The 26,680-nt window shown below is 40.9% G+C and overlaps 1 protein-coding gene across 4 annotated transcripts; it reads left to right on the top strand.

Moving 5' to 3' along the window:
* The first annotated feature begins 262 nt into the window (after positions 1-262).
* LOC142365611 (arrestin domain-containing protein 3-like) lies at positions 263-22,099 on the top strand. Of its 4 annotated transcripts, none has more exons than XM_075446545.1 (9): positions 263-774; positions 11,275-11,356; positions 14,492-14,639; positions 15,568-15,670; positions 16,081-16,337; positions 16,755-16,917; positions 18,157-18,311; positions 18,613-18,674; positions 20,485-22,099. In XM_075446545.1, exons 1-9 carry the CDS (start codon positions 495-497, stop codon positions 20,564-20,566), a joined length of 1,332 nt encoding a protein of 443 aa, XP_075302660.1. In that variant the 5' UTR covers positions 263-494; the 3' UTR covers positions 20,567-22,099. The 4 variants fall into 4 exon arrangements, with proteins under 4 accessions (XP_075302660.1, XP_075302659.1, XP_075302662.1 ...); XM_075446544.1 differs by having other exon boundaries at positions 14,462-14,639; XM_075446547.1 differs by lacking the exon at positions 18,613-18,674.
* Positions 22,100-26,680: the final 4,581 nt, after the last annotated feature.

Below are 26,680 nucleotides of genomic sequence, written 5' to 3'. Positions count from 1 at the left end.
AAACCCTCCGGATAAGGAGCCCTCACATCCCCTGCCACAGACGTTTTTCTCTCAGTTCTTCAGTACCTATGTCAACACCGTACTGCGGATTCGCAGTGGAGCCTTGATTCCACCAGGAAGCGCTCCGGTTCTCTACACGAAACGGAAGCAAGAACACAAGAAAAACGCACATGACACGGAAGATACGCGCAAGCGGCAGCGGAAATCGCCGCCACGACTCGACTCGCGCATGCGCGGCAGGTTGTTTTTCACAAAGCTGTTCTTAAAGTGAGCTAGCAGCGTGAAGGCAGCTGTCTTTGTAAGGAGATTGCAGCGTTGGGTGGTTGTTGCTGTCAGGGTTTTCTCAGTAATTCTGATGAAGCGTTTGTAGGGGACACCCTGATCTTGGTGGCAGGGACGTTGTTTAGTGTAAAGTGGGGATCGTGTTTTGTATGAGACCTTGACTTTTTTTTTTCTCCTCTTACGGTATATTTTTATATGCTTTGTTATAAAATATGGTGCTGGGGAAGGTGAAGAGTTTGACAATAAGCTTTGATTGCCTCAATGACGGCAATATCCCTGTTTATTCTAGTGGGGACACAGTCTCAGGAAAGGTCAGTTTAGAAGTTACTGGGGAAATTAGAGTAAAATCTCTTAAAATCTGTGCAAGAGGACATGCAAAAGTACATTGGACTGAATCTAGAAATGCTGGATCCAACACTGCCTATACACAAAATTATACTGAAGAAGTAGAATATTTTAACTATAAGGACATTCTACTTGGGCATGAAAGAGGTAAGCTTTTCACTTATTCATTCACTACAAACAGATGTTTTTCCAGGAAAAAAAGACACATCTTTGCATTGTCTTGGTTTATCCCTTTTTAATATGCAGTCTCATAGAGTTCACTATTTCTAAAGATAACAAATGCTGGTTACATTCTTAGGTTATATTTTTTTATTTATTTTGAATGTTTGCTTAATATTAAAACCGTGTTGAGGTGCATTTTCAAAGTACCTGAAAACGGGACTTTCTTAAAATACCTGCCTTTTAACAGAGTCTTTTTGTAAGTATTTGCATTTTTTAAATACAGGGTTTTTTATATGTGATGTTGTTTTTTTCTTTAGTGGTATTAGCAGGATTTGTTTCTCTATGGGGAAAACAACTGTTAAATCAAAACCAGATATTCAGTAAATTTCTTGGTAGCATCCCATTGAATCATAAGTGTAATGAACACTAGACTTTTTAACACCTAATAGATACAGTCTGACTTTATGACTGATACATGATGTTTTTTAAGTTTGGTTCATTGTTGATAGATAAAAGGTTCCCTGTGGCTTACTTTGACATGCTATCCCCACCCCACCTGTAATTTTCCATCTCTTCTGTTGTTCTAAACTAGTATACTTGTAAGTTACTTTTATTTCTTTTATTCAACCCCTCTGTGGGGGATCCAAATGTAAAAATCTGTCTGAAAGGCCAAATGAGAGGTCATGGTTGTACCACCCAAGCATCGCTTCTGAGTTGGGGAGTTCTGGAACCTGCATTCGATGAAAACCTGGTCCGCTAAGCCCCTATAGAAATGGAAAGTGCCCTGCAAATTCCTTTATTTTGGGTATGAAAATGGGGTGTTACATTGTGAGTGGGATTGTGGGTCTTAAGTTTGCTAATCTATTGTTTGTATAGCTATGTTGTGAAAGTATAAGGGACTCTAAGCTTGTTTTTTCTGAAGTTTCCACCCTTTGTTAGAAGCGGTTCAATCCTGTTTGGGACCAGTCCTGGGAAGAAGGGAGGGAGTACTCCTTCTCTCTGCAGATTGGTTGCACATGTCAGGTGGTGGCGATGACTTAATTCCTAGCACAAGAAAATGTTAAAACTGATTATGTGATTTGGTTCGGGTGTTTTGGTGTGTTGTTTTGTTTTTGTTGGGATTTCTTGTTTGTTTGTTTTGTTTTTTTAAATATGCAGCATACTACTGCATAGATCCTCTGCAGTAAAATGCAGTTTTTAAAGATGTTTGACTAAAGATTGCATTGAGTCTTTTATTAAGCATTTCTGAAATAAATACTGTAGCAGAGTGGAGTTGCTATTGATTTTAATAATGTTATTGCGATGCAAGCAGGCACGGGTCACTTATGAGGTGGCTTTATAGCTCAAATGTTTTTTATACTGCCTCCTTACAAATAATTCTCTCATGTGAAAGTTCGTTCTGGTTTGTAAATGACAGAAACGTGCAAACCTGCATGAATCGTTCATAGCAGGGTGTATGCTTACAAGTAGGAGAGCGACCCCATGCTTCTGACTGTCTGCTTAAGCAGCAGCAATGACTTTGCATGTGGACTGTAGATCCAAATGCTGACCCCTATAGTAGGTGCTTGGTTTTGGCTGGAAAGGGAACAAAAGGTGGCAGGGAAGGGACAGATCTGACACGTTCTGACACCAGAAGCAAGACAGGGTGCGCACCGCTGCATGTGTGGCAAGTAAAAACTTAAGTAGTTGTCCCGGGATGCCGCTGCCCCTCCCTTGGCTGCAGGGGCAGGTCTGCGAACGCTCGCCGCACCGAGTGGAGTTTTAACTCAACACCTCGTACCCTAGCATAGTCCGGAAGGCCACTCTCTGTCCCCGCCTTGTCATTGGCCTGCTGGGGTTTGTTAGCCTGTTGCTAAGGCGATGCCAGCCGCCGATTGTAGGGGGCTGGGACGTGAGGGAAGAGCGAGGTTCCCTTGTCCACACTCTGGTGTGTGCTGGGGGCGGGGCGAACGGGCTCTGGCCACCCCGAGGACCCCCTCAAAAGGGCGTCTCCTCCTAATGGCTCTGACACAGGCTCCTGTATGTAGAAAGTCGAGCTTGTTAAGTATTTGTTGTAACATCTACTTGTTTTTTTCTCAGCTGTCTTAGTCATCTTCTCCACTGCTGAGACGCAGGCCTGTAGGGGGGAAGATATACTGTCTTCTAACTGCTGCAATTTGGTGGCCACTTCACCCACAGTTGCTTCCTCGTCCTCTTGTATGAAGTTAATTACTGCCAATAAGTGGACATGTCGATGGTGCACTCTGCACAACCTTCTGCAATAAAGGTCGGGTGCACGGCACTTTGTCAGGATTTATAATTGTCCGTGGGTCACTGTGAATTCTCTCTCGCACAGCTGATTCTCTCAGGTACTTAATACCTTTCTCCATGGTGGTCCATTTGCTTAGGCGGCAAATGATATCACTCTTGTAGGGATACCTGCTCTTCACTGCTGACAAGATTCACCTCCAGAGGCTTTGATTTTTCTGCCCTTTGCCCAATTGTCTTATCAATGCCACCATCTCTGGCCAGGGATCCTAACTGCATGGCTTCTCTGCCATCTAAGTCAAAACTATCAGTCAGCCCCATTATCCCAGCATCAAACCAACCAGGTGGTAAGTGACTCACCTTCATGACTGCCAAAATCTTTTTTTGTACCTCCCAACTCCTCCAGGGATAAGGAGCGGATAACTATCTCTGTTTCTTATGATGATGATGATGCGCCGTCTCCCTGCTCTGGTTTTCCCCTGTATTTCCTCTTGGCCACAGGGGCGACTGATACCGCTGGCACCTGAGTAATCACAGTACCTGCCGTGGGGGTTTGAATGGCTGCAGGGGCAGTCACTAAGGTTAGCATAGCTGCAGTGCCAGTTGTCAGGGTCAAAGTAGCTGCAGGGGCTGTTATTGGAGGTGGGGGGGCTGCAGGGGCTGTAGCAGGAGCAGCAATATTGACAGCGCTTGCCGTGGAGGCTACTATGCCTAAAATTCATAAACCTCACGGAACCAGTGGTGAACAACCCAAACAGTACCACGACACCTAGGTCTGAACGAAGCTCTAAAAAGGTATCGTATAATATTAAGCTTAATGTCAAGGCACTCGGCACGGTGAATGAAAGCTGCCTGTTCCAATTCCAAACTCTCAAAGAAAAACCTTATACTCCCTCGACTGAGCCTGGTCTCCTGCCGGAACCTGAGTTTGAACTCAGACCTGCTCTTGAGCCCTCGGGCTCCACAATGGGCACCAATTAAAATCTGTCACCGTTTAGACCAGGGCGGCAATAAACTGTGTGGCAGATGCTCTCTGTTATCCCCCACCCTCCCACCAGAGGAAGGGAAAAAGAAGGAAAAGGGAGAGAGACTTACAAATTGGAAATTAAAACAGCTTTACTAATAACTTTAATACTAAGAGAAATAATGTAAAATATACAAAACTGATACTGAGTTTCCCGGAGTTGGGTGCCGGGATGCTGGCATCCCACCAGCAGCTGCCAGGCAGCACCAGGAAGTCCCAGACTGGCCTCAGCAGTAGACAGGAACTGGACTCAGAAATGCGCAGATCGGAATCTGGATCAGGATCACAGGCAGGACAACGAGCAGGGTCCTCTTCAGAAGCCGGCCATGGACGAATTGATAGAAGGGATCATGAGAAATGTGAAACTATAACAAAGTAGCTTTAATAATATTTTCTAGTTGTTAGTAGTTTTTATTATTGCGGTTTGTATTTTTGCATACATAGTGATCTAATGCTGTAACTATTGTACTAACCCCTGTTTCAACCTAGGAATGTAGTGGATGTATGTAGATATAAGTTATCACTTTAAGTCATTAGACAAAAAAATTGAAACCAAAGCAAGTTTTTGTCCTCAGTGGATAATTGGGATGGCTGTAGGATAAGAGACTCCTAAATAATTCTACTCCAGACAGCTTGGCCTTGGGAGAGCAGATGCACCAAACTACAGAGCTAGAGGCACCAAGAGGGCAACAAAACCAGAGCAAAACAACCTGGAAGGACAAGGTATACGTGATCTTAGAACTGAGTCTGTGCAGAAACAAAGGTCAACCAGCGGACACTGTGATGAGGAGTACGAGCCTTCATCTGAAGACCCCTGACGACCACCCGGAGGTGCCAACGGACATGCGTGAAAGACATTAACATATGCTAATTGGTTCTTGGAAAAGCCATGAATATGCTAAGCATTTATTGGAAATATAATGAATATGTATATTGTGATTGTATTTAACCTGAAATGACAGGGTGTTTGGCACGCACATTTGGAGGAGAGATCCTCCGTGTGCCCGGCACCGTAATAAAGGATACCTGCTTAACAGTATATGTTGTACTGTTAGGTTATTACCGGATCTTCAAATCAGAAGGGCAAACAGGCTCTGACCACCCCGAGGTCAGCCCTGTGCGGGGTTGGGGGCACTCCGGGCCCTGTTTCCCTGAGGAGTTAGCAGAGTATGCAGGGTGGGGGAGGGCACTAGCTGTGAAGTGAGGAGTACAAGTTTACCTCGCTGGGGAATGCTGCTGTTGTCCCCAAACCTGGGTTTCGTTTACCCAGTGTGCAGTATGCCAATATACACACAGAGCAGAGGTATTTCATTGCATATTTGTGCAAATATGGGTGTCTGTCCCAAGACAGCACACCTCATTCACAAATTGACAGTCATTTATACACTTAACATTTCCGTATTCATCTTTCTAATACATATGCATTGTTATTCTATTAAACGATTGGCTGAAGTCTCTTTGTCCAGCACGTAAATTAGTAGGCATGCTCAGTTTCTTCATCTTTTGCGTCTGGGATATAATTGAGGTAGGTGGTCCGTGAGTCGGTGGTCGTGATCTCCCCCTGCCGGAATTACCTTTCCCCTGGTTACCTGTTTCTTCTGGCAGTCTCAGCAGCTTTTCATAGCTCGCTAGCTATTCTTACGATTCATCACTCTCTGGTTCTACTTTGGACAGGTACATTCTTCTAATGAAACAATAACACATTATTCAAAATCCTGTCTCTTAGTTTCTATAGTTAATTTTAAACTTAATAAGGGTAGGGCCTTACAAAAATACCTACAACAGCAGTAGTCTGGTTAATTTCAGTTATCATTTCACATTTTGATTCCCTTTTTTTATTCCTTAGTATAACATTTCCCCCCTTTGAGACTTATCGAAATTCTGACCCTAGGGCCAAAGGTAGGGCTATGAAATGAGGTCTGTTGTCAGAAGATATTCCTTCTGGAATACCAAATCTAGGAATTATTTCTTTTAGTGTTACTCTAATTATCTTTCTGACCTTATTGGTGCGACAGGGGAAAGCTTCAGGCCAACCAGAAAAAGTATCTTCGAGGACTAACAAATATTTATACTGGTTACATCTAGGTAACTCTAAAAAATCTATTTGCCAATATTCCCCAAGCATTAGTCCTCATTTTACATTTCCTGCTACTGTTTTCCTTTCCACTTTTGGATTGTTCTGCTTAAAAGTTCTCTCTCTATTTTTTTTTTTTTTCTTCAAAATTGCCCAATGAGCATGGGCAACTCCAAAAGCATATTTTGAATCTGTAAAAATATTTGCTCTTTTTCCAGTAAGCAATCAATTCTGCTTTTTGGGCTGAAGTATTGCAAGATAAAGGTTTGGCTTCCAGAACATGGTCCCTGGTTACTGTTGCATATCCAGCACATTGCTTTCCTCCGGATATGAAACTACTTCCATCTGTATATAACTCTAAATCAAAATCAGAAAGAGGAGTATCCTGTAGATTCGGTCGGCTGGAGTAGACTTGCTCGATTGTTGTCAGACAATCGTGTTGGAATTCATTTCGTTGTGAGATCGGCAGCAGAGTCACAGGATTTAAAGTGGCAGACATGGAAAGGGTGACATCATCCTGCTCCAGCAGAACAGCCTGGTATTTGGCCAGTCTGCTAGGAGAAATCCAATGGTGTCCTTTGTTTTTTAGGAGAGAGATCACAGCATGGGGTACAATCTCAGTTGTAGGTTGTCCTAAGGTCAGTTTCCTGGCCTCTTCAATTAAAATCACTGCTGCAGCAACAGCTCTCAAGCAAGCAGGCCATCCTTTACTGACTTCATCCAACTGTTTTGAGAAATACCCCCCAGGTCTCTTCCAGCTTCCTAACATATGAGTTAGGACTCCTAAAGCCACTTGTTGCCTCTCATGTAGTCCCTCCAGACCCTTGATGGCAGCATATAGTGTTTAGCGATCAGTCTAAAATTAGGAATCCACAACCGACACCATCCAGCTATACCCAAGAATCCTCTCAGCTGTTTCTTTGTTGTGGGCACAGCAATTCTACAAATCGCTGCCTTCCGTTCTGCCCAGGTATCGAACTCTATCTTTTGCTATTTGTGCCTTCTTTTTGGAGACACGATCTCCTGCATGCCCCCCAAAAAATTCAGCAGAGTAAAGTAATTGTAGCTTCTAAACATTCACTATGATTACTTGAACCAATTAACATATCATCCACATATTGCAACAATGTTACATGTCCATTATTACCTTGCCATTGTTCCAATTCTTTTGCTAGTACATTACCGAATAACCTTGGGCTATTTTGGAATCCTTGCAGTAATATGGTCCGACATATTTGAGTCTTTTGTCTGGTGGTCGGGCTTTCCCATTCGAAAGCAAAGATGAGCTGACTCTGTTCATCCATTGGAATGCGAAAGAAAGCATCTTTTAAATCTAGAACTGTGAAATAAATATTGCTGTCAGGGACTGACAAAAGCAGAGCATGTGGATTTGGAACCACAGGGTGCACGTCTACAGTTCTCACATTAACTTCTCTTAAATCTTGTACCAACCTATATTCATGATAATGAGGTTTCTTTACAGGTAAAATTGGAGTGTTAAATTCTGATTGTGTGGGGTTTTTTTTTTTTTTTGAGTCGCAGCATCCGGTATTTCTTCTGGAATATCTTCTTCTCTTTCATTCTTCTTAGCCAACAAGCATATCTGAGCTCTCCATGCATTTTCTGGAGGAATATGTAACTGAACCAAATTTTCAGAAAAAGTTATTTGTGCATTTAGTTTACATAACAAATCTCGCCCCAACCGTGGCAAGGGACACTCTGGCATATAGAGAAATGAATGAGTTACTGTAGTATTTCCAATAGTACACACTCAATCGGTTGTAAAAATGACCTTAGAGTCCTTTTCACCCAATTACACTAGTTTTAACTTTACTTAAAGGTCCCTTCCAATCAGTAAGTACCGAATGAGTTGCTCCACTATCTATTAAAAATTTATTGTTTCTTTCCTCAGCTTTAGTGGAACCAGAGGATCGGCTGGGGAGACTTTAATAGATTCTTCCTGTCCCCTTCAGTCTAATCCTATTTCTGCCAATACCTCGGCAGCTGTTTCTGTTCATTTTCCGTGATCAAATAAAGATGGGCAATTTTTCTCCCAGTGCCCGTCCTGTCTACAATAAGCACACTGATTAGCTTCTGGAGGAGTATTACTATGACTTTCTCCAGCATTTCTTTGCCTAATCTTTCATTAAAAAAAAAAAAACCCAAAACAAACAAACAAACAAAAAAAAAAAACCAAAAAACAAACAACAACAGATGGGGGTTCTTTATCTCCCTGTCATATTTCATACAATTTTGCCCAATTCTGGGGTTTTTCTGTTTCTTTAATCCTCCTCCAGTATTTGGATCCCATCCCAGATCCCCAGTTGGGAGATAATTATTCATGTCAGGGACTTCTCCATACTCTTGAATTACTCTTCCTCTAGCTTTTTCACTACTATTCTTCTCTCCTCTGTTGTAAACAAATATTCTAAAAGAGCTTGTATAGCCCCCCCAATTAGGATTATGGGTTATTATTACGGTTTTAATTGTACTGTACATTCCTTCTGGATTGTCTCGATACGATCCCACATTTTGTTTTCAATTTAACAAATCTGAAGTAGTAAAAGGTACATGCACATATACAGGATCACCACCTGGACCAACAACCTGTCTGAGAGGGGCTTGTATACTAGGTTTTTGGCCCCTAGTTCTTCTGCTACAGGAGTACTAATTTTATCTTCACTAGAACTTTCATTCTTTTCATGAGGGGGAGCAGCTAACAATTGAACATCTTCATCAATTTCCTCCGCACCCTTTTTCTGAGTTCTACAACCAGCACAACAATCATTATTATCTTTTTAACTGAATAAATACCATCCTGATATTGATAACACTGTCACCCTGGTCACTTTTTGTTGTGAACTGGGCCTGCCTGACAATGTCGGTCTTGATGGTTCAGAGGGCACACTGCCTTTCTTGGGGAAAGTCCATCTCTGGGGGCAGACAGAAACATTCAAGCTCCTGCCGTGCACATCCACTGGGCCAGCAAGGGGCTGCGAGCAGGGGTGGCCATTGGGACACGTGGCCTTCTCGCATCCCTCACTCGGTTGTCTTTCCCCTCCCACGCCCCCAGCCAGCACTATCTGTAATCATCTTTCAGTAATGGTCAGCACATGCTCCTGAAAGCACAGGATTGGCGTGTCACCTTGCACGTAGCACAGGGCAGGTTGGGGCAAGCCAGCAGCGTGGCCCTGTGGTATGAGGAGACCGGATGGTGAGGTATGGGTGGTGCCCCTCCCTCTCTCCTTACCTCTGTGGTAGTCAGGCTAGGCTGTGAGCAGAGTTGCTGAGCAAATGTGGTGGGGTGTAACGTATACTGTATGTGTATGAGTAGCTGGCAGGGGATCTGCTCACGCCTGTTTAGGCCAGTCCTCTCCTGCTCCAGCCTAGTCTGTATTTGACAGCTCAGTACTTGTTTACCACAGTGCTGCTGCTGCTGCTCAGACTCAATGGGACTGCTGATCTGGCAGGAAGGAAGTGAAGAAGGGATGAAAAAACTTGTGCGAGGAAAAGATTATTATTTTTAATTTTTTTAAAAAACAAGCAAACAGAAACACTGTGTCCAGGTGGCATAGCAAGTTCTTAACTGCTTCCTCCTGGATTATGGGAGGTTTATTCTGCTCTCCATTCCTATCTTCCAGCACTGGGGGCTGACTACCCTGGGAACAACCAGTCTGACTGTTAAAGACTGAGGCAAAGAAGGCATTAAGTACCTCAGCCTTTTCCTCATCCTTGTTGGCAATGTTCCCCCCCCCCCCCCCCCCCCGCATCCAATAAGGGATGGAGACTCTCCTCGGCCCTCTTTTTGTGGTTGATGTATTTGTAAAAGCATTTTTTGTTGTCACTCGATTTGAATTGATTCACACACACGCACGCACACAGGCAATATGCATAGATAAAGGTACCTGTTAAAAATTCCCCTCGAGTTCAGTGAAGTACTCACTTCAAATGACTTTCTCAGCGGGCGAAGGTTGAGCCTCAAGGAGTGAGGGATCCCTGTAGTTCAGCCCAGGTTCCGTCAGCGACAGTAACTTCAGAGTTTGAGGGCTCTGAGAGGCGTCCCACTCAGAGGGACATACTAGGCACAGCTGCGGTCCAGGAGGGCTGAAAGGGCCTCAGTTGGTACCGCTGTTTATAGGGTCTCAAGATGATTGACTTTGGTCATCAGTAAAATTCCATCCTGGCCACAATCTGTATGGAGCAATTCTGGTATCTTGCCAACAACAGTACAATTCCAGTGCTCCCCAGACTGTGCAGTTCTGACACTTATCAAGCAGGTAGCAGGAGTTTCAGGTATGGTCAGGGGGTGCTTGATCGTCCCAACTCACTGCTCTTGTACAAAGGCAAAAAAGATGACGAGTTGTCCCAGCTCGTTGCTCTTGTTCAAAGGCAATAACGCAATGTCGGCTGATTCTAAGATTGCCCGGTGGTTCGATGGGGGGGGCGTACCATCACAGCAATACAAGGAATCATGACTATAAACCAAGGTCATATTTCTTGTTGAAATTAGGAAATGTTTGGGTCTTTGCTGTCCAAGCAAAATCGAGCTAAACTTTGAATTTTTGATACATTATCTCTAAACAACATTAATTGGACAGCTTGCCACCTTTCGTGCCCCTGAATTTGTTTGGTACTTTCTAGGTGGTGCTTGTGCACTCTTTTAAAAAAATAAATTTTTGGACACTTGCTAGGCATGAGATAGAAGGATGCTGAATTACTAAATTTAATCTACTAATGTAGCAGAATTAATACTATTTAGAGCGCTCTGTTTCATTTTAAGTTTTAACTAGAAATCATATTGGAAAACACAGTTTCCATTACAGATCTTTCAGGCAGACCTTGAAATGGCAGCAGTTACAACTATGTCAGTACTCAGAATCAAGATCATAAATTAAAACAAGTTAACTTCTGCTTTTATGTAAGGTGAATCTTGGAATCTCATCTAACCTTAAAAATTCTGCAGCCATACATCTAGCAGTTAATACAAATGAACTGGAGAGACTTGTTTCTGGGACACTGTGTTCTTGGTATTGTAAAGAATGTATAAATCCCTCTTATTCTGGAAAAGAAACCTATATAATATATTATACTATGTAAAATGTTCACAGGTGGAATAGCATATTGGGTTTTTCCCTCCTAGATGATGACAATTATGAAGGTGGCCTTCACACCATTCATTCAGGAAGGCATGAATATGCATTCAGCTTTGAGCTTCCACAGATGTAAGTACTTACATGCAATACGCAGCTTGTGTGAGAGAAGGCTAAGATACATACCTGCTTAAGAAAAATTCTTGTGGGTGGAGGGGAAACCTTTTCAATGGTAGGAGGAGTTGTGCACAGACATGCAATAGAGGTCATAATCTCATTAAACTGAAGAGGTTGCTTTTAAACGGGTTAAGAGTTTTTCACAAAACAGGAGCTTATTGTTGCCCAGTTGGTTACACTCTCTTTTGACTGAGGTCTATTGACTCATGTCTTGTAGCATTTTACTCCTTCATAGGAGAAGGGAGGGGAATTTGTGTCTTTTGAGTCCTGCAGAGTGGCTGAGGTATCTTCTAAATGAAACAAGATTTTACTGGAGCCATGCAGGCCATCAGAACTAGTGATAAGAGCTTAACTGTTTGGGCTCAGTCTGAAACAGATGTGGCAAGCTTAACCACATTTGAACAAAATAAGAGATTTTCTTCTAGTTTAAATAGGATGTATGTACTCAGGCTGACCTTTATGCAAAAAGCCAGGATGGAAATAAGCAAATGGATGGGTGGATGAAGCAAGAAACATTCCCATACCTAATCCCGCTTGTCTCGGAAAGCAAAGGTGAAGCAAGAATGATAGCAAAAGTCTTAAGATAAATTGCCACATACACACACACACACACACACACAAAGTTTGAGGTGTCTAATGTATACATTGTGAGGGGAAGATTTATACATAGAGGAGTTACTAACATGGAAATTAGCTAAAACATGAGTTGCAGGAAAATTAAATATAAAGGAACAGAGAGAGTCTGGAAATAGATGAAAGAAGGGAAGCAGGCAGGAGGAGCCTTTTGCTGTAAAAGCCAAGCACTGAAGTCATTAAGGTTAAAAAAAGTTGACAGAATATTAGACTAATACCTAATATTAAAGCTAATAAACCATCTGCTTATTAGAGGGGCTGGCTTTAGCAGAACCTGTAGATGATAAATGCTTTTACGGATCAGTTTCGGTGAATAGCACAGGGCTTTACAGTAGATATTATTGGAACACTGGAGAAGACCAGTATATATGGAGGCTTTTAGAAGTCAATTTAAGGTTCAGATTAAAATCTCATCTATAAGAAGTAATAAGGATGATACTGATATTCCCTTGAGCTGGAAGGGATGTTCAAATATGAAAGAACAAAACAGTATATGTGAACATGGAATATTATGTTTGAGATTAAATAGATGACCAGTAAAATAGCACAAGCATTGATTAAAACACTAAAGTTCTCTTCAAGTGACTTGAAGGAATAACTATGAAGCCATCTTTGATAATAATGAAAAAATGAAAGCTGGTAATAAAAGGCCTGAAGAACACTAATTTGACACTGTCTCCTTACTGTTTCTTGCTATTTTGTATCCATAGAATACTTCTAAAATTAATTTAAAACAAAACCAATGTGGTGGGTTGACCTTGGCTGGCTGCCAGCCCTCCACGCAGTTGTTCTCTCACTCCCCCTCATCAGCAGGACAGGGAGAGAAAATAAGATGGACAAGCTTGTGGGTTCAGATAAAGGCAGTTTAATGAGAAAAACAAAAGCCGTACACAGAAGCAAAGCAAAAATAAGAATTCATTCACTACTTCCCATCAGCAGGCAGATGTCCATCCACTTCCTGGAAAACAGGGCCTCAGTATGTGTAGTGGTTGCTTGAGAAGACAAACACCATGACCGTGAATGTCTGTGTCAGCCCTGTCCGTCTCCCCCCTCCTTCCCCTTCAGCTTTTATTGCTGAGCACGATGTCATATGGTATGGAATATCCCTTTGGTCAGTTTGGGTCAGCTGTCCTGCCTATTGGCCTTTGGGAATGGGGTGTTGGAGAGAGAGCCTTGACTCTCTGCAAGCACTGCTCAGCAATAGCTAAAACATTGGTGTGTTATCAACACTCTTCTAGCCACAAATGCAAAGCACAGCACTATATGGGCCGTTATGAGGAAAGTTGACTCCATCCCGGCCAGATCCAGTACAACCAAATACAAAGCAATAGTGAAAATAAGACACTGACTGGCCTTTCTGATTTTGCCTTAAAGGATACTGGGGCAGGATGAAACATTGAAGACTGACTAGAAAAATCCTTTCATTTGCGTTATTAAGGAAAAAAAGTAAACATTTCAGATGTGCAAACAGAGATGTCAAACCAGTAACAGAAAGAATCATTCTAGTAAAGTACTAGCACAGCTAGTATTATTCCCTATAGAAGTTAGGGAGGGAAGCTTTGCCCATAACTTATCTTTTATTATGATGCATTTCAAACATAGTGCAACATAAAAATTCTTCCTTTGAGGTTAAAGGCAAAACATGTTAGGAAAAGACAAGTTACAGTTAACTGGACATGACTGGAATATAAGAATCTTATGCCCTTCATCTTATGATGTTGCGAGGGGGGGGGAGGGGGAGAAGGAGGAGGAGGGAGAGGAGGAAAAAAGGGTAATGCTGAAAGGTTTGGAGTCCCTTTCCACATCCTCCCCCCTCCCAACTCCCCCAAAGGACTTCCTTTGTCTTTTGGCGTTCAGAGCAGAATAGTCTTTATCTTTTTAAATATATATAAATATTTTAAGATGGCCTCATCGGGGTAAAGGAAAATTAGAAGATGCTCAAAATAGCCTCTCTATTCAGAACTCTAAATTGAAATGTTTAACTACTGTGCTTAAGGCAAAGCAAACTACAAAAGCACTTGGTTATAGCTAAAACAAACCACTGAGATACCAACCAAGTAAATAATACACAATTATTTACAGAATACAGTGTCCAAAACAATAATTGGATGGTACTAATGCTAATTTTATTTGGTGGTCTTAATTTGACCTTAAAAGGGCATGCTTTATTCTACACTTGAAAATGGCCTCTTAAGTCTAAAGGAAATGTGTACTCTTCTGGCATTTTCTAGCACAATTCTTTAATTGGTTAAAACTTCTATGAAACTGCTGTTGGATGGATTGGAGATATTATTTTCTCCCAACTTTAATCTTACATTTTTCTGAGATACGGAAACTTTGCAAATAAATTATGCTTATTACTATGCACTAAAAATACAGTTCTACATACTAATTCCTAATCTGATCAATTGTATTGTTATTGGAAAGGGACTCAACTTTGACCTTTGTCCTGCACAGACCACTTGCTACCTCATTCGAAGGCAGACATGGCAGCGTGCGCTATTGGGTGAAAGCTGAATTACATAGGCCTTGGCTTCTACCAGTAAAATTAAAGAAGGAATTTACAGTCTTTGAACATATAGATATCAACACTCCTTCATTACTGGTAAGAACTGATGGAATTACTCATTCTTTTTCTGGCATAAAAATAGTGAAGTATTGTAACTGAAACAGCACCAACATGCAATTTTACCTAATATTTATTTGCTATTTTAACTACAGCTCTTCTTTTAAGTATTATATCAGTTTAGCAAATCTTTAACTGCTGGTATTTTGAAGGCTAAGTTATCCTGTACTTGGAGTTGCTTGATTTTTTTTACAATACATGAAATGCACTTGTCAAACTAAATTGATACCACTAAATTGTAGAAGCTCATTAGGGAAGAAAATTTGGTGAACTGTTCCTCTTCAATTATAAATAAAGAATAATCTATGGAAGGAACAGTGCAAATCTTAATATTTTAGTGAGGGACTGCTAACTTAAAAATGCAAAGTAAAAAATTTACTGCAGTGCATAACTGATAATTTCCCTATGGATAGTTTTCTACTGATGGGGAGAAGTTATCACAATTCCGTACAATCCTTTCCTGAAATTTCATTTTAATAAAAATAACTTTAATATCACAGCTGTTTTCAACAAGGATTTGATTTCAGTCTGGCCTAAAATTCCTTTATTTTATCCCTTCCTCAAATTTTAATCTAGAGGGGAAAACAATTTAGAAGTCCGTTGAAATAGGATTCTTGTGTGTATGGGTGAAAAATAAGACTTGCAAAGGGACCTTGCGCAAACTCCATTAAAATCGAAGGTCTCTCATTTGACTTTAATGGGCTCAGATCAAGCTCTAAATCCTGATGTTTTGTAAAATAAGTCTTTTTAATATAGATGAAACGGGATCATTCAGAAACTGAGGAAACAGTAGGGGTCAAGATTACAGTAGTTTAGCTTAAATATTTTGTTTCCTGTGTTGATTTAAATACATGAAGAGATTCTTCAAGCTCCTAATTTAATGGACAATATTTTTCTCTTCTTGCAGTCACCCCAAGCAGGCACAAAAGAAAAGACTCTATGCTGTTGGCTTTGTACCTCCGGCCCAATATCCTTAAGTGCCAAAATTGAAAGAAAGGGCTACACCCCAGGTATGTAATAGAAGTAATTATAGGATATGTTTTTCCTTCTCTTTTAAAGCTAGAGTTTTTACTTACTGTTTTTATATAAATGAAACATTAAGGATATTTTTACCATCTCAGTCTGCATTTAGCAATCTTGTCCGTATAATCTGTTAACTAAGACAGCACTAGTATCTCTAGATTGTTAAAGGACCTCATCTTTTAGACTGGTATGTTTTGGGTTTTATTTTTTGTGGTGTGTTTGGTTTTTTTTCCTCGTAGAACAGCTTGTGGGGATCTTGCTTCTGTTAGCATCAGTGGATGTTTATCCAGATAGAACGGTGATAACAGCATCTGGTGCATTGTAACAGAATGTGACAGTTTGCTTAAGCTGCCTTGTAAATGTAAAGAGAACTTGAAATTGTGTGGTTTTATTTCAGGTGAATCAATTCAGATCTTTGCTGAGATTGAGAATTGCTCTTCCCGTATGGTGGTGCCAAAGGCAACCATTTACCAAACACAAGCCTTCTATGCCAGAGGGAAAATGAAGGAAGTCAAACAGCTTGTTGCCAACCTCCGTGGGGAATCCTTGTCATCTGGCAAAACAGAAACCTGGAATGGCAAACAGTTGAAAATTCCGCCTGTTTCCCCTTCAATCCTTGACTGTAGTATAATCCGTGTGGAATATTCACTGATGGTATGTTGAGTGGCCTGTTTCACTCTCAAGAATGAGTAGCTTCCAACATTCCATACAAACTCCTAGCACAGCATTTTGTGACAATTAGTTATGAAAGAAATACTTGTTCTGGTGTTAGTGTCCTGACAGGAGATCTGGTATGTAAATTTAGTTTAAATCATGCACGTTCTTAAAACAGTTGTCTATCAACTAAGCAAGCATTTAATGAGTAGACTGCGTTTCCGTGTGACGGCTCATGTTAAAACTCTTCTTTTAACTTGAAGAGCTCCTGTCTCCATAGGGGCATGGGCCCTAAAAGAGACTGTTAGAAACAAGCTCCTCATGGAAACTTCCATAGAAAGACAACTTAGACGAATACTTATGAAGTGTTGATAAAACTCCACATCTTAATCATACACTTGTTTCGTTTTTCTTCAGGTTTATGTTGATATTCCAGGAGCCATGGATTTATTCCTTAACTTGCCACTGGTCATTGGTACCATTCCTCTACATCCATTTAGTAGCAGAACATCAAGTGTGAGCAGCCAGGGTAGCATGAACATGAATTGGCTTGGTCTGACGCTGCCTGAAAGACCAGAAGGTAACTCAACAATACAAATCCCAATCAATTTGCTAGTCTGTTTTGATTTTTGTTGGTTTTATTCATTGCAGTCTTGCCAACAGAGTCAAATTACATCCTTTCATAATAAAGCTCACAGGAAATCTGTTGTGGATGTCTTCTTGCCATCTGCTTGTCCTATGTAGAACAACAGAGTTTCTTCCCTCCCTGCCTTTTTCTCCGTAGGACAAGCAGTGAAATCCAGCTGCCTTGGAAGGTGGCAGAAAAGAAAGCATAGGATGCCATTGTATCTGTGCACAACTTCATTAGTTCCACCTCCAGTATCCCAATTGCATCCTTGGTTATAAGGCATTACAACCCATAATAGCAGTTTCTGGGGTCTCTCACCAGCCTTGGTAGCCAAGGCTTTGTGAAAAGATAATATTATTTTCTATGGGAAATCTCTTACGGCAAAAGAAAGAATTACGTATTTCCTTCCTTCTGTTTTCACATATCTAATATCTGTAGGCGTGGGTAACGGACCGTTGTAACGATGTGACCCCAATATGAGTATGATCGTACACCTTTATTAGTCAGCAAAACAAGGTTTATATAGCAAAACTATTACAGCATCTGAATGGTTAAAACCCCAACCCATATATAGGCAAAACTACTGCAACTCGTTGTGATTGGTGCAGAGCTGCATCTCGAAGTGAAAACAGTACTGTGGCAGGAAACAGCAACGTGGCAGGAAGGAAGTGACAGTGTGGCAGGAAACGGTGACGTTCCCCCTGCTCCAGTGTCCCGAGCTCGTCGCTCTGCCTTCCCAGCAGGGTTCCGTGTCAGCCGCTCCCAAGGCTCACCTCCGGATCAGAACCTGGGTTGCTCAACGCACCAAACTATGTCCCCTCTCGTCCAGCCAGGACTCCACAAATATCCTGGTTTTTTAAGTACAAATCCCGGACCTGGAGACTTCTGGAGTCCAGAGAACTGCAGTGTTCTCTCATTCCTACCTGTACGGAAATAAATTATCTTTGGTATGCTTTACATTTTAAGGGGATAATGAAGCCACAATGAACAGTGGTCAGTCTGTTTTTAAACATAAGTTTAATATTAGAATAAAATGAAATAGTCTAGTCTTCCTTTTTTGTTTAAGTTTTTTAAGAATTCACCTACCCGCTGGTGAATCTTACAGTGATTAAACTTTAATATTTATCATGTTATATATTTTGACATGCATAAGAACTTGTTGTTTAAACTGCATGTCCCTTCTCCCGTCAGCACCTCCTAGCTATGCAGAAGTGGTCACAGAGGAAAACAGACAGTCCAGCCTTGCACCTATAGCTGCTTTTGATGATTTTGAGAGAGTACTTCAAGGACCATTATTTGCATACATCCAGGAGTTCCGTTTTCTACCTCCGCCCCTATATTCAGAAGTAGGTATATCTATCAGAATATGATGATTCATGTATTGCTTGTGTCTGTTTTTTTTTGTCTTGTGGAAGAAGTTTAGGAAGCTGTTTCTCCTTCCTAAAATTAGGAGAAACCATTAAAATGGTGAACATGGAATCAGTTGTTTTTGGGGGACGGCTTTTGTTTGTTTGTAAGATGCAGATGAATTGCATCGAGAGTTTTCCATGCCTGTTTTACAGCACGGGTTACTTTTTTGTGTGTTGTTTTTTTTTTTTTTTTTTTTTGTAATTTTTAACGTGAACTCTGCAACCTTAAATTTAAAAGGTGCTCTGTGAGGTGCCTTGGCTTCTCTATCACGCTATTTCCTTGAGCTGCAGACCTGGAAGGTAATTTTCCTTGGAATCACTCTTCCTTAGTCTCATACTTTCTGGAAATTTTCTAACTGTTTACTGTTTTAGCAACATTTTTTTTTTTAAATTTGTGTATTAAAAATAAGGTTTCAAATCTTTCACCTCTACTGCTTCCTAACATTTTATAGCAACCACTATACTGTTTTGCCTGCATGTGTGTTTAAGTTCTGTGGATGTAGGGCTTTCAGAAGCTTCATGTAGAAAAGTGACAAGCTGATATTCATTTGTAACTTAAGTTTTCTGAAGTACACGGTTCTTCAACACTTTCAGCCTTTACAGAACTAAAAATGCAGTCACTGAATAACCATGGATGAGATGCAAATTTCAAAGCTTTTCATGTTTATGTTTTTCAAGAAAAAGCGGTCATATAGGACAAATGAAAAAAGTGTCATCTGGCCAAATTTTGCCAGAATTCACCCAATTTAGGAAAACAGCATTATGTAGCATGATTCCCCCCACTCCTTCCGTCCCTCCTTGAAACACTGTTGTGCTAATGAGTGGGCAGAGGGGCATTTTTTGTGTGCTAGGCACTTTCCCGAGAACTCTGCTATAGCTTAACCATAGAGCACGACTCCTGAGTCCTTTTCGTTTTAGGTACTTTAAGATTTAGAAAGAAGCTTTTTAAATTATTGTTTTTTAAAAGGCTACATCATAGAATGGTTTGGGTTGGAAGGGGCCTTATAGATCAACTAGTTCCAACCCCCCCTGCCATGGGCAAGGACACCTTCCGCTAGGCCAGGCTGCTCAAAGCCCCATCCAACCTGGCCTTGAACACGTCCAGGGAAGGGGCAGCCACAACTTCTCTGGGCAACCTGTTCCAGTGCCTCACCACCCTCACAGTGAAGAATTTCTTTCTTATATCTAATCTAAATCTACCCTCTTTCAGCTTGAAGCCATTACCCCTTGTCCTATCACTACATGCCCTTGTAAAAAGTCCCTCTCCAGCTTTCTTGTAGGCCCCCTTCAGGTATTGAAAGGCTGCTATAAGGTGTCCCTGGAACCTTGTCTTCTTCAGGCTGAACAGCCCCAACTCTCTCAGCCTTTCCTCATAGGAGACGTGTTCCATCCCTCTGACCATTTCTGTGGCCCTCCTCTGGACTCTCTATGAAGTTAACTGATGCAATGTTGTCTAAAAGATGCACTGTACACTTAAACTATTCTTACCATCCAGTTTTTGAGACCTAGGTTAGCAGGCTGTACCCCTTCTTTCTCCTGTAGAAAGGAAAAAGAGGTTAGCTTTAGAATATGTAAACTTTTAAAACATCCCATAGGATATTTGAGGATTAACTACTTTAAATTTAAAAGTAGAATGATTTTTTTATTGATTACTTTCTGCCTTTTCAAGCAAAACTCTTCTACTTCTCTCAAATCAATTAAATATTTCTTAAATTATGTTTCTAGTGATGTGTCAAGTCATCTTTTTTTATGTATATAAGATAATTCAAAAGATTTCTGTGCTAGTAAAGCAGAAATTTTTAAGTTTTATATTAGTTATTCATGGTTATCCTTAAAGTACCATCAACCTGTAGTTTAAAGTCTTCCCCTGTATCTAATGTTAAATATTTCTATTTGTTTTTTATCCAGTTTTGTCTGACTAGAAGTTTTTCAATTTTTTCAATAACCTTTGGACTGGGAATGCCATATATCGTTATAGATGTCTTAAACTTGTGAATTTTGATTTTTTATTTCTAGCAGTTGATTCTAAAATGCACTGAGTTGTTGTGGTGCTGCTTTTGTTTTGGTTTTGTTTTTTTTGTTTGGTTGTTTTTTGTTTTCTTTTGGTTAGATTGATCCAAACCAAGATCAGCTCACAGATGAGAGACCATCTTGCCCCTCTCGTTGAAGGAATCCATAAAAAGCTGACTTGACTTGGGTTTTGAATCACACCTGCTGTGTTGAAGATCAAGGTGTCATAGTGGAGACTTGTTTCTGAAGGAAATGGTATTGCTTTTGCCTGTACAGTGAATAAATGAAAACAATCTGTGATCTTTCTTTGACACCTACAGCACATTATAGGACTGCTCCACATGCTTGAAAACCTGAGGCCCTCTCCTTTAAATAGTGGCACATACTAGGAGCAGCCTTACTAGTGTACAGTCACGTGTTTCAAAACAGTCAAACCATGTTGTAAGAGAGGAATGACTGCTTCTTATGATTCGAAAATTTGCACATGCTTATTGCTTATGTTATGCAGTTCAGTGTTACTACAGCTTTTTCTCATTTATGATGGACTGTTGTCACCCCCCCCCTTAATTGTTTGTAATCTGCACAACAAGGAACAAAAGAAAGCATTGACAAAAAAAAGCGATGAAGCCTGACAAACGCACTGACTTTTTTTTTTTTTAATTTAATATAACCTAGACTTTACCTGCATATGCACATGCGCAGAATTGTCCTAGTAGGCTGATCATGTATCACCTCTTTAGCTTGGATCCTATTGTGGATTTATTTACAGACATCACATGCCTTCAAGCCAGTCTCTCTGGCTGTATGTTTTGCAGCCAACTGTAGTAGACAAGCAACGGATAAGTGGGGGTGGGGGAAGAGATAACCGAAGGAAACTAATAAGAGACTTTGTCAAGATTGTATACCTTCTTGATTTCTTTTAAGAATTTGTTGCCTTTCTGCTATTATTGCAAAGCAACGTTTTGTTACAGACTGCCTAAAGATCACTTAATCTCAGGTGAACTCATCACTTGCCAAACTGTTGGAATGCTATTTGTTTTGTTACATTGCACTGTTGAGTTATTTCTTTTGTTCTGTGTTCATGTTCCGGTTTTGTTCTTTGAGGGGGATTTTGAATAGGGACATACACAAAACTTAAAGTGAAAGCAGCACCAGCAGACACCAGCAAAGTGTGAAAAGAACTTTAAAAAGAGATAGTCATATGCTGTCCAGGGTTCACAGGCAGAGATATACCTCAACTAGTAGGGATGGGAAGGAGAAGGTTGGTTTGGTTGGTTTGTGTTTAGGTTTTTTGGGGTTTTTTGTTTGTTTGTTTGTATTTTTAAATAATACGCAGTTACCTAATCACCAAAAATTAGATATAAAATGAGTCTCCAGTAGAAAGTATATTTCAGACTGCAAGAAAAGTTTGAACTATGGCAACTAAGCAACAGCTCAGTTTGTGCACTTCGTATTATCTTCAGGGTTTATGATACTGTATCATAGAATACCAGGTTGGAAAGGACCTCAAGGATCATCTGGTCCAATCTTTCTTGGCAAAAGCACGGTCTAGACAAAATGGCCCAGCACCTTGTCACCTTAAGAAGAGTGTGGCCAGCAGGTCAAGGGAGGTTCTCCGCCCCCTCTACTCTGCCCTAGTGAGGCCCCATCTGGAGTACTGTGTCCAGTTCTGGGCTCCCCACTTCAAGAAAGATGAGGAGCTACTGGAGAGAGTCCAGCGGAGGGCTACGAGGATGATGAGGGGACTGGAGCATCTCTCCTACGAGGAGAGGCTGAGGGATCTGGGCTTGTTCAGCCTGAAGAAGAGAAGGCTGCGAGGGGACCTTATAAATGCCTATAAATATCTGAAGGGTGGGTGTCAGGAGGATGGGGCCAGGCTCTTTTCAGTGGTGCCCAGCGACAGGACAAGGGGCAACGGGCACAAACTGAAGCATAGGAAGTTCCGTCTGAACATGAGAAGAACTTCTTCCCTCTGAGGGTGACAAAGCACTGGAACAGGCTGCCCAGGGGGGTTGTGGAGTCTCCTTCTCTGGAGATATTCAAGACCCGCCTGGACAAGGTCCTATGCAGCCTGCTCTAGGTGACTCTGTTTCGGCAGGGGGCTTGGACTAGATGATCCCCAGAGGTCCCTTCCAATCCCTAACCTTCTGTGATTCTGTGTCTAGCTGAACCTTGAAAGTGTCCAATGTTGGGGAATCCACCGCTTCCCTGGGGAGATTATTCCAGTGGCTGATTGTTCTCATTGTGGAAAAACGTTCCTCTTGTGCCCAATTGGAATCTCCCCAGGAGTAACTTGTACCCATTACCCCTCGTCTTTTCCATGTGACTCCTTGTAAAAAGGGAGTCTCCGTCTTTGTAGCCACCCTTTAAATACTGGAACATGGTGATAAGGTCTCCCCTTCTTTTCTCAAGGCTGAACAAACCCAGTTCTCTCAGCCTTTCCTTATATGGCAGGCTTCTCAGTCCTTAGATCACCTTTGTGGCCCTTCTCTAGACCCTCTCCAGCCTGTCCACATCTTTTTTTGTATAGTGGGGACCAAAACTGAACACAGTGTTCCAGGTGTGGCCAGACAAGCACTGAGTAGAGCGGGATAATGACTTCTTCATCTCTGCTAGTGATGCCCTTGTTGATGCAACGCAGCATCCTGTTTGCTTTCTTTGCCACAGCAGCCCACTGTTCACTCATATTGAGCTTGTTGTCCACCAGGACCCCCAGGTCCCTTTCCACAGAGCTGCTCCCCAGCTGCGTAGATCCCAGCCTGTGCTGCACTCCTGGATTATGCTTTCCCAGGTGCATGACCTTACATTTGTCTTTGTTGAACTTCACAAGGTTCTTGTTAGCCCACTCTTCCAGTCTATCCGGTTCTTCCTGCAGGGTGGCTCTCCCTGCTGAAGTGTCCACTTCCCCACTCAGTTTGGTGTCATTGGCAAACTTCATCAGGGTACACTTGATCCCATCATCCAGATCGCTTATGAAGGTATTAAACAGCGTTGGGCCTGATATCGATCCCTGGGGGACTCCACTTGTGACAGGTTGGCAGTTTGAAAAGGAGCTATTTACCACCACCCTCTGGGTGTGGCTTGTCAGCCAGCTCTCCACCCACCGCACAGACCATTTGTCTAGACTGTAATGCATCAGTTCCTCTAGGAGGAGGCTGTGGGAAACCATATTGAAAGCCTTGGAGAAATCCAGGTAGACAACGTCCACTGCTCACGCCACATCAACCAAGCAGGTTACTTTGTCGTAGAAGGTGATCAGGTTTGTCAAGCACGATTTGCCCTTGGTGAATCCATGCTGGCTTTTCCCAGTCATGTGCTTCATTTGATTTGTGATAACCCCCAGGAGGATTCATTCCATAACTTTCCCAGGGACTGAAGTAAGACTGATGGGCCTATAATTTTCTGGATCCTCCTTTAAGCCCTTCTTGAAGATGGGGGTGACATTAGCCTTTTTCCAGTCTTCTGGGATGTCCCCCGATCTCCACGACTTCTCAAAGAGTACAGAGAGTGGCCTTGCAATGATGTCAGCCAGCTCTCTTAACGCACTCAGGTGGATAATGTCAGGGCCCATCGATCTGTAGGGGTCAAGCTCCTGTAACAGTTCACATACCAACTCTTCCTTCATTGACGGTGGGTCTGCGTTTGCATCAGCCTGGATTTTTGTTCCCAAACTATAATAAAACTGGGCCAGAGTATCAGTGTTACTAGCTATACTCAAATTAGTTTGCTGAGAATTGCTCCAATTGTCTCCTGGGCTAGTCCTGAGAGCTTTAAAACAAAACAAACAAAAAAAACCCCACACCAACAACTTTAAACATACGTTCATCTAAAATGTGAGAAATGATACAGAAAAAACACTCACCCCTTGAGTGTATCCTAAAGAATAAAAGAATGAGGGAGCCATTAGATCTGACCAGTGCTTTTACGCTAGACTTGTAAATGTAAATTTCCTTTTTGGAAATCATGTAAAAAAAAACAACCCCTAACCCTATTGTTAAAGAGACATGTTTGATGTTGACTACTTAAACTAATCCATTGTGTATTTCCTTGTGCAATAAAACAGTTCAGAGGGGAGGGGGAGAGGGAAAGCTGGTGTTTCTGCTTTGTGCTCACTCTTAAAAAGTTCTGCCTTATTTTTAAATCTTCATAAATATGACAAAACAGGCTTTTCCATAAGTGGCCTTTATGAGAACATGAAAGATATTTCATGTTTCAAAAATGATGACAGGGTGATTAAAATGAGAGTCACGTTTTAAGTGATTCAGTTCAAAGGTTTGGGCTTTGATAAGCAAGAATTGGTAATTGGGTGATGTCTTATGCTGGCCGATTTTTGTGAATGTCCCTTCCTTCTACCCTCTCCAACCAGACAAAATTTTAAGTGGATAAGATTGTTGGCATAAAAGGGCATTTGGTGATTTTACTTTTTTTCTTTTTTTTGTTATTTTAAGAGACTAGGGAACAATTGCTGATATATATAGCATTAAAGTACTTATCCCAGTATAATGGAAAGCTATATACGAAGCAGAGTTGACCAATGTTGTAGTAACTGACATTGCATCACAGGCTGTAATCAGAGTGAAAAATTCTAAAACCTTATCAGATAAAGACTTCCCATTTAAACTATTTTTGTTAGTTGTTAAGAGACATTGCAGGTTTATAGTTGTAGCACAATATTTGACATAGAATCTTGATCTGAATTAGGAAAAAAAGTAAAATCCAAGCATTAGAGAACAAAGTGCAATATTAAATGTTTGCTGTATAGATTATATTCTATGGCTGTTTGTATTTTTGTTTGTTTGTTTTGGTGCTGAATATGTCCTTATGGACTCTGTTTTAAGAAAACTATGTGGAAAACAATTTAATTCTTCCTTGTGGAAAATAAACATTTTTAAGAAAACGCTTTTAAATGCTTTAACTATAAGCCATAAGATTGTTTGTGACTTAAACATTTAATATGTGTCTTTGTATAAAATAACAGCTGTAAGGATCATATTACTATAGAAATACGTATGCTATGTATTATCTACATAGGGAAAAAACTATTTCTGGAGCTACACTGCTGATTGTCACAAGAGCTAAGTTTCATCACCTTCATTCCTTTTTCTTGTTTATATCAGTGATTTCTTGGGGCTGGGTTTCAGATGGGAAGCTACAATACAGTCTCCTAAATTTAGAAAATACCAATAACTTACAATAATTTTTAAACAGTGTCCTGGAAAGACATTCATATCCTGTAACTGATGACCTCCGTTCAAGTTGTCTGGTATTTTCCAGTACATATGGTGGGGTCAGGGATTGCACATTTTGGTAGGGATGAGAGGAAACTGGAGAAGGGGAATTACTTTAAAAGCCAGATAACTCAGTGGTTTGCAGTTGGGATCTGAAGGTTGGTTTGTTGAACTGGGGTCAATAAGGTGCGTCTTGCTGTTTCCTTGGAAGTCTAATGTTACCAGATGTTGAAAATCACTATCTGTTATTAGTGTTTTGGTCAGTAGAGCTTTGCAAGATATTAATACAGCTCCTCAACATTCCAGAAATGAAGCACTGCCATAGCATCTTGTTTCTGCAAACTGCACACAGCTGAACCTCTGACAGAATGGATTATTATTGTTTGGTATCAAAATGTCATTTGACCTAAGTCAAGGTTCACTAGGCTAACAACCAGGTACTCAGGAGTCCAATATACACTGTTCCTGTCTGTTGGTGTTAAAGGTACTGAAGACCACTAAATTCTCATGGTACTGTTACAGTAGGTTTTATGGTGTATGCTACTAACATGGACAACCCAAACATTTGATCTAACTCCTTGTATAATGCAAGCAGTTAGACCTCCTGAATGTGTGAATTTTTGTGTGAAATAAAGCATTTTCGTTTAATTTTGAATTTGTAACTGCCAACTATGGAGAATCCAGAAAGCTCTTTTGGGTTTTTTTTCCTCTCATTAATAACACTGTTAATCATTTGTGCCTGAGTTCTGGTTTAAACTAATAGGAAATATAAAAAAATAAGGTTGTCTCTCATTATGATCATATATTCAGAACTCCTTTATTAGCTGAGTGACAATGACTAGAGTGGGGTTTTTTTTCTAATAACAGCACAACCCTTTTTAACTAAAGTTTCTAATGCTATGTGGCAACGTTAGAATTTAAATTATCATCAGTGTCATTTAAGGGACACACACTTTGAGCATTTTTGCACAACATTTTCTTGAAATCACGTTTTTAGACCAGAACCACTGCTTATGTTTTTTTTTTTACCTTTAGGTTTATTCTTAGCATTAATAAAAAAAAAAAAAT

This window comes from Opisthocomus hoazin, chromosome W, assembly GCF_030867145.1.
Source record: "Opisthocomus hoazin isolate bOpiHoa1 chromosome W, bOpiHoa1.hap1, whole genome shotgun sequence".
NCBI lineage: Eukaryota > Metazoa > Chordata > Aves > Opisthocomiformes > Opisthocomidae > Opisthocomus > Opisthocomus hoazin.
This window is presented reverse-complemented; position numbering and strand designations above follow the sequence as displayed.

Bases quoted from the DNA above. Each gene is read 5' to 3' on its own strand.
- LOC142365611 (XM_075446544.1), top strand. From the start codon at position 495: ATGGTGCTGGGGAAGGTGAAGAGTTTGACAATAAGCTTTGATTGCCTC. The intron at 15,671-16,080 runs GTATGTAATAGA...GTTTTATTTCAG, and splicing joins AAGAAAGGGCTACACCCCAG to GTGAATCAATTCAGATCTTT. The intron at 18,675-20,484 runs GTAATTTTCCTT...TCTTTTGGTTAG, and splicing joins TTGAGCTGCAGACCTGGAAG to ATTGATCCAAACCAAGATCA.